Genomic DNA, 7,340 nt, shown 5'->3' with positions numbered 1-7,340 from the left:
AAAATGACAAAAATAAGTGTAGGCAGGGGTGGAGCAAAAAAGGTTAAATAAGGTTAAATAAGACTTTGAAGGAAGGACTTACTTTTGGTGATATTTATACTTAAGTAAAAGATCTGAATATTTTCCATCACTATCATCCATTGATGCATCAGTAACAATATAATACATATCATGTATAATTAAATTACACTAACAGGGACCATTCTGCTGCATAATGAGCACCTTCATTTTTGATACATCAAATAAATTATGCTAATGGTACTCATTTTTAATGCTGGGCTTTTAGTTGTAATAGAGTACTTTTACTTTGTGGTATTGTTACTTTGTTATCTGAAGACAAGGATCCAAATACTTCCTCCACCTCTATATACATACATATATATAAAATAATGTATATTATATATACATTATATAATATCTTATATATAGATTACCAGATTAAACAGAAGCATAAGACATTCTGATTCAAATTTATTAGATAGAATTAATTTTCAACACTGATGTCTCTAGCTAAGTGAAAAAACTGCAAATTTTCCTTTTTTTATGTCTTTTCATACACAATTGGAAATATTTACATATTCTTTCAATAAAACATATTTTGACAAAAGCATAACAAAGTCTGGATATTTAACACAATTTAAAAATAGAATAATAACAGTCTTAACTAATTTAATTTAGAGGAAATCTCTTGTGTTTAATTATAGATTATACATATACACGTGTGTGTGTGTGTGTGTGTGTGTGTGTGTGTGTGTGTGTGTGTGTGTGTGTGTGTGTGTGTGTGTGTGTGTGTGTATATATATATATCTATATATATAGATATAGATATATATACAGTATATATGTAATACCCACTGTACTCTGCACACTTACACTCCCCACATTCTCCTCTTATATCTATTTTTTTGTAGGTTCTTGATAGACTTATGTTTTTGCAGCTATACATTTTGCAAAGTCTTTTCTGTTTTATGAATGTTTCATTGTTAAATGGCATTCAGAGTGAAAGGCAAAGAAAGCATTTCATTGTACAGGGCGACTTGTTTCAACTGTGCACATGACAATAAACACTTTGGCTGGATTTGATTTGTCACAGTTACACTCTGTATGTCTGTAATAATAAAGACCACAGTCGGATGATTGTAAGCAGTTTATTTTATTCAGTGAAAAACAACTTTTATAAAATTCAATCAAAGAAATCCATAATTACAAATACATAATTACCATTGATTAATACCATTTACTTTTAAATAAAAGCAGGCAAAATTTGCTGTTTACTTTATGCAAAATACAAAACAGACTTCCTGAGCTTCGCCGTGAAGCACAAACCAGAATAAATAAGCGTACAGGTTTGGTTTGAATTCATACATTTGTCAAATAAGTGATGCACGTGCTCAACATGTTAGTTCTGCTCAGCCGGCAGCAGGCTGCACACTAACCAGAATAATGCTCAGGTACAAACTCTGACAATGGATGCAGTCTGCTTTCCAGGCAGTATCTGAAATGTGTGTTTTGGTAAATTAAAATGAATTTCCTGGGAGATATTCTTGTGGAGGAGGCGGCGAGGACAAGGTGGGAACTGAGAACATTTTGTTTTGTTCAGGTACACTGATGGACGGTGTCCCATTCAAATCTGAAAAAGACAGGCAAAGAGGATGCAGTTAGTTTTAAGACCTTCAAACACCAGTGTTTCATGTTTCATGTGTGTAAACATCCTCTTTATTACCTTCATCAGCTCTTTTGTCTTGAGATACAGGAATGTCTTCCTCCTCATCTGGGCCCAAGTCCTCAATCAGGACCTGGTTAAGATCCTCCCTGTCTTGTGACTCCACATAAAGGGCCTCCACCTGGGGAGGAGCTGCGCGAGGAGCAGGAGCTACAACTGGATCAGGGTCTTGGCCCAGGGCGGGGACCGGAACAGCATCTGGAGCTGCATCTGCAGCTGCATCTGCCGCCGGATCCAAATCTTGGACAGGGATTGGAGCTGCGTCTAGATCTTTGGTGGGAGCTGGAGCGGGAACGGAGGGTGAGAAAAGGACTGGAGTCGGGTTGACTGGTGGAGCTGGAGGAGTCAGAATGGGACCAAAGAGGGGGCTCTGGATGGATCCAAACAGTGGCAGGGGAGCAGGAGCAGGGGCAGGAGCAGGGGCAGGAGTTGGGGCAGCAGGTGCTAGTTGTGATTCCACGTCGAGTAAGGGGGTTAGAGATGAAGCTGATATCTGATCTGGGATGAACTCTGCAGAGGGTTCAGGCTCCACCACGACAGCAGGACCTGCTTCCTGAGGCTCTGCTGCCTCCTCCTGAATGACAGATATCTCCGGTGTGACTCCAGTCTTCCTGGGCCTCCCTCTCTTCTTCGTGCCGCTCCTGTCCCCTGCAGCCCTCGGTCGTTTCCTCTGGCTCTCCACCCTGAAAGAGTACAACCATTGAAATCAACCTCAACTACAGTGGACATTGATATTAGCTCTTTGTGATACTTCTGCAAAGCTAATAGTACAAAGTCCTTGACCTGAATCTGGGGCGTCAATAGAAACACCAGAGCAACCTTTGGTTTCCTCTTGCTCCACATTCAATATAAAGCAGAGGAGTGATAAGCAGCTGATAATGCTTTCACATTGTTGAGTACAGTGTTTTATAATGCAAGTTAAGCCTGACTAAACCTTCCAAACTGATGCTTAAAGTTCTATTTGTACTCTCCATTGCTTTAAAACAGTAACTGACTGTGTTGTCATTATATAAGTACTTGAATTTGTACATTGAAAAAACAAAAAGGTTGAGAAAACACAAAATGTCAGAGCAGCTTACATACTTAAAATAGATTTTTGAGTTTGAAGTCAGACTCCGTTTTGATAATGTTTTACCAACTAATAATGTTTTGTTAAGAAGATTTGATTTTGTTCTTTAGATAAATTTGAATCAAAAACTTTTTTGTTCAAAAAATAAGTAAATTCATTGAAGTGAAAGTGAATAATAGTTAATTCAATATTTTCAGTTGCAACCATTTAATTTCCAAAGATTCAACTTTATCCAAATAAATAAATAATATCAACAAAAGTGTACAGGTAGACAAAACTTTGTTTAGCTTATTACAGAACTTGAGTTTGAATCAAAATTCAAAAATCTTGAGAAGCCAGTTGCCTTGAAATTACACTGTAAGAAGTTGAGACAATTCAAAATTTCAAGGCAACTTACTGCAGTAATTTTTTTTAGTTTTGGTTTCAATTCAAAATTTTTCAGTTTTGAGAAAGTTTTACCAACTACTAATCTGTTAGTTAGATCATTTATGTTCCTTCTTTAAAAAACCCAAATCTTTGAGTTATAGAAACCATCAGAAAAAGTATTTCAATTCAAATTATTGAGTAAAGCCATTGAAGTGAAAGCAAATATTTTTTTTAATAGCGATTTTTTTTTGGGGGGGGGGGGGTAAACAAAAGATTATAGATCAGCAAAACTTTAAGTTTTTGAGTTTGACTTTAAACTCCAAAATCTAGTGAGCTTTCACAACTTTTTTTATAGTGTAAAGGATTTGTCTACATTGCCAAACCCATCATGATAACTCCAAGTGAACACAGCTGTAGATGTAGGTCACTGTACTAACATTGACTGCACTTCTCTATAAATTTACCCAAAAACCCACTGGTTAGTTTCCTTCTCTTCTGCTTCGGCCTTTCTCTTCCTGAGAAGATCCCTGTCCCGCAATCGGCGACGGATCCCACCTATAAAACAGAAACCCGTTCAAAGGGCGGTATAAAATCAAAGGTATGCAGCAGAGCAGTATTTTTTTTACGCATGCCTGGTAAATATGAGTGACTGATGGCATGTAGAGATGTGGTTTATGACATGGTTCTTTTAGCTACGCCCTGGCAAGTCTCTGACAGAAACAATTCCACTTTAAAGGCATGATGTGCAGAATTTTACTTAAAAACAATATAGACTCATATAAAAATAATCCCTCTCAATCATCACCTATGACCCACTGTACGTGTATGGTGCAGAGCACAGCCCTCTGCCTATATTTTCTTATTTTCTCATTATTTTTGATATGTGCAGGACCTTTCACCAACCCAAAGTGTCTGTCTTTGGTGACCTGGGAATGAGGCTCAACAATCAACTATATTTCTAGTGCCTTTGCAAACAGTACTACACAAATCCTGCACATTCTGCCTTTAAAGTTTAACACACAATTACATAAAAAGACTAAACTTGTCTTTTATTTGTAGCAGCACAGCTTTGATTAAAATATTTGAGTCTGAGTTGACCTTAAGACACCACACTGTATGCAAATGAATAACAATCTCACTGAACTTTCTAGTCTGGAAAGAAGTACATGTTTTCAAAAGAAGAAAAGACTTTAAAAAAAAAAAAAAAACTAACCTTGGTCCTCATTCGGATCTTTATATTCCAACTCTTGTCTCTCTTGTTGCGACGTCTCCTCCATTCTGAGTCCTGCTATGAATGGATTCAACTCATTGACGGCGGGAGAGCACAGAGGCGAAGGCAGAATAACTTCTGACTGTTTTCTATTCCCACCCCTAAATGAATTATCTGGTTAACCATTACCGTAGTGCTGGAAGAGTTCTTGCAGCTTTGGTCTTATCATATTTGTAAAGCTGTAGGAGTTGGCACAGCACTGACAGACAGAGAGAAAAAAAAAAAGACTGGAGCAAGTTGTGTGTGGGCAGTGTGTGATAGGGAGAAAATGGGTATATGTGGTAAATGGCGGAAATACATACAGAAGCAGGGTTATTAGACTCAAAAATAAAGCAACAATCATTTGTGTGAAATGCTGGTTTAAATAAACTGGAAAATAAAACTGATTTTTCTGTTTTGCATGCATGTTTATGCAAGCAGCTGATAGTAAAGTTAAAATGTTGCTGTTGCTTAGCAATGGCAAAAAAAATACTTGGACAAAATTTAGACAAATATTCAATATCTGAAATGGCTGATATTGTTGGAGATCACAAAACAGGTAAAAGAAAATCAATGAAGTTCTGATTATGAGCCCTACATGTTGCTTTCTGTACAAAAAATAACAATAATCATCAATAAATCCACTTGTATCCATGCTGATTCTGTCTTTTTCTAATAGAGCAACATATTATAAAGTACTCCAGGCAGCTACACTGTTGAAAAGCCATTCGATGAAGCAAAAAAATCCTGTCTTCGACTGGAGTAGGCCGGGGCATACCCATCTTATCTTACAGATGGAGAGCTGCTCAGTTGGGGTGTGTTCTCAATCTTCTCACAGCACATTGAGCCCTGATGTGTGTGTTTGAGCCACTCAGAGAAAGAAGCTGTCCAGCAGAGTAAATAACACTCAACCGCCAATTGCCTCCAGCACTGTAGGGGAAATGCTGAGGGTCTCTTGGTTAAATTCACTCACGTCTGCACTGAAAGAGCTTGTTGCAATTCACACACACTTTCTACATTTATAGTAGGTGAGGTTTATGTCAATCTAAATTACTGTCCAGTTCATGTAGTACAGCCTTCATGGGTAAACTTATGGGTGCAAGCAAGTTGCTGTGGGAAAATACGCTATTTCATCTGGTTTGTCAATTCAAAACCTTCATCTTGCAAAGCTATACAATGCCAAGCATTTTAACATGCTTCTCTGTGATACACTAACTGAGAACAAAAGTTGTGTTTCTACCACAGAAACTTTCCCCCAGGGACTAGGAACCTCTGGAGGAACTCAGTGTGTTTCCATCGCAGAGACCAGGGTCTAAAATAAGTTCTGAGGACATAGTTTACTCTGCAAAAAGTCCCTGCTCGGGGAGTAGTACTCTCCAAAAACACAGGAACTATGGGGCTGGGGGCTGCAGTGCTAAACGCTTCTGATTGGTCGAGTACTTGGAGCATTTTTTAAAAAGCTGCAGCTGCAATCCTTCAACACATCAACATAGGATTACAAAAGAAAGCTATCTAAGATGACTCTTGTTATATATTCTGGTGCAAAAATGACATGTAACTACAAATGTGGCTTTTTCATCAGGTTACCAGGTGTTCCACTTTATGTGGGACTGCACAGCATTTTTATCCCTTGTCCCACTGCCCCATATATTCAGGAGAAGTCCCACATTTTCTTTGGCTCTAGTTTTCAAAAGTCAAACCCCTAAGACAGGCAGGGAAATGTGGAACTTGGAAAGTTGGGGGTCCCTCCAAAGTCATAAACTATGCAGATTTAGATGGAATATGTTGGAATCTACCAACATATTCATATCTACCTCGGCTGGGAAAGTAGTTGTCTATTGTGTGCTACCCCGAGGGCAAAACATGGGATAGAAATATTTACTTTTTATGTTAGATAGACATATAAACATTTTAGACTTCTCACCATTGGTAACATATCTAACCTTGTCCCACATAAACATACTCTGTGTCCCAAATCTGATTTGTTGGGATCTGGTCACCGTACTTTTTATATATCAGTGGACTAACTGGCCTGTTTGTAGATCTTTATACCCCGGTGGAAATCCAGACAACAATGTAGTAGTAGTAGAAAAATAGTAGAACTAAAAGTCCAGCTACTTTGGGTGGAAATGCAGCTGAACTGTCCTATTGCCGGATTTACACAAAAACTGACACTGAGGTGTAACAGCCTGTGGCCACAAAAAGTTACACTGTGGCCTTCAGTTATTTCATCTAGGTGGTCCTGTGTGGACACAAAGTTTTTTTATATATATATATATATTGGGGCATTTTATGCCTTTAATGACAGGACAGCTGAAGATGTGACAGGAAATGGGGAAAGAGAGTGGGGGAATGACACACAGCAAAGGGCCACGGGTGGGAGTCGAACCTATGGCCGGCGCAGAGGACCCACAGCCTCCGCACACGGGGCGCCTGCCCCACCAACTGAGCTATCCAAACGCCCCGGCCACCAAGTTTTATCCCCACACTGTGACCCTTCACCAACACATCAGTTCCACAAACATCCTGAATACTTTGTGGCTTTTAGTTCAACATTCTGTGAAAACAGTGAACTGTACTCGTCACTGGCTAGTTACCAATATGTTCGGGCAATTTAAGTCTGAGTTTACTAAGCTTTTTCTAACATGATCCTTACAGAGGAACCAGAAAATCAAAAGGGAGACTATGACAGAAACAACATGGTAACAAAAGTTTTGGAGTGATTGGAAGCAGGAGTGTAAGTGTCTAGAATATCACACATCTAAGGATATAACATACAGCAGTGTGTGTAGGGTCAGGCATTGAGAGCCAACACTGAATAAAAATTGATTACAATTCCCAAGGAATTGTTGAGAAGTTTTACTTACAATCCTGCTTATTGATTCGTACATAAATTTCCCTCATGCTTGTTTCAAATTTAACTGTGAACTACA

At 38.5% G+C, this 7,340-nt stretch overlaps 1 protein-coding gene across 2 annotated transcripts; it reads right to left on the bottom strand.

Annotated features, from left to right (window-relative positions):
* Positions 1-1,134: 1,134 nt before the first annotated feature.
* On the bottom strand, positions 1,135-4,566 carry hemgn (hemogen). Of its 2 annotated transcripts, none has more exons than XM_084715195.1 (4): positions 4,372-4,566; positions 3,623-3,713; positions 1,724-2,406; positions 1,135-1,630 (listed from the first exon to the last, which is right to left on the bottom strand). In XM_084715195.1, exons 1-4 carry the CDS (start codon positions 4,433-4,435, stop codon positions 1,518-1,520), a joined length of 951 nt encoding a protein of 316 aa, XP_084571321.1. In that variant the 5' UTR covers positions 4,436-4,566; the 3' UTR covers positions 1,135-1,517. The 2 variants fall into 2 exon arrangements, with proteins under 2 accessions (XP_084571321.1, XP_084571322.1); XM_084715196.1 differs by having other exon boundaries at positions 3,635-3,713.
* Between the last annotated feature and the right edge of the window lie 2,774 nt (positions 4,567-7,340).

The sequence above is a fragment of the Lutjanus erythropterus genome, chromosome 3, assembly GCF_056507025.1.
Source record: "Lutjanus erythropterus isolate fLutEry1 chromosome 3, fLutEry1.hap2, whole genome shotgun sequence".
Lineage (NCBI taxonomy): Eukaryota > Metazoa > Chordata > Actinopteri > Lutjaniformes > Lutjanidae > Lutjanus > Lutjanus erythropterus.
The sequence above is the reverse complement of the archived record's forward strand: the minus strand, read 5'-3'. Positions and strand labels throughout refer to the sequence as shown.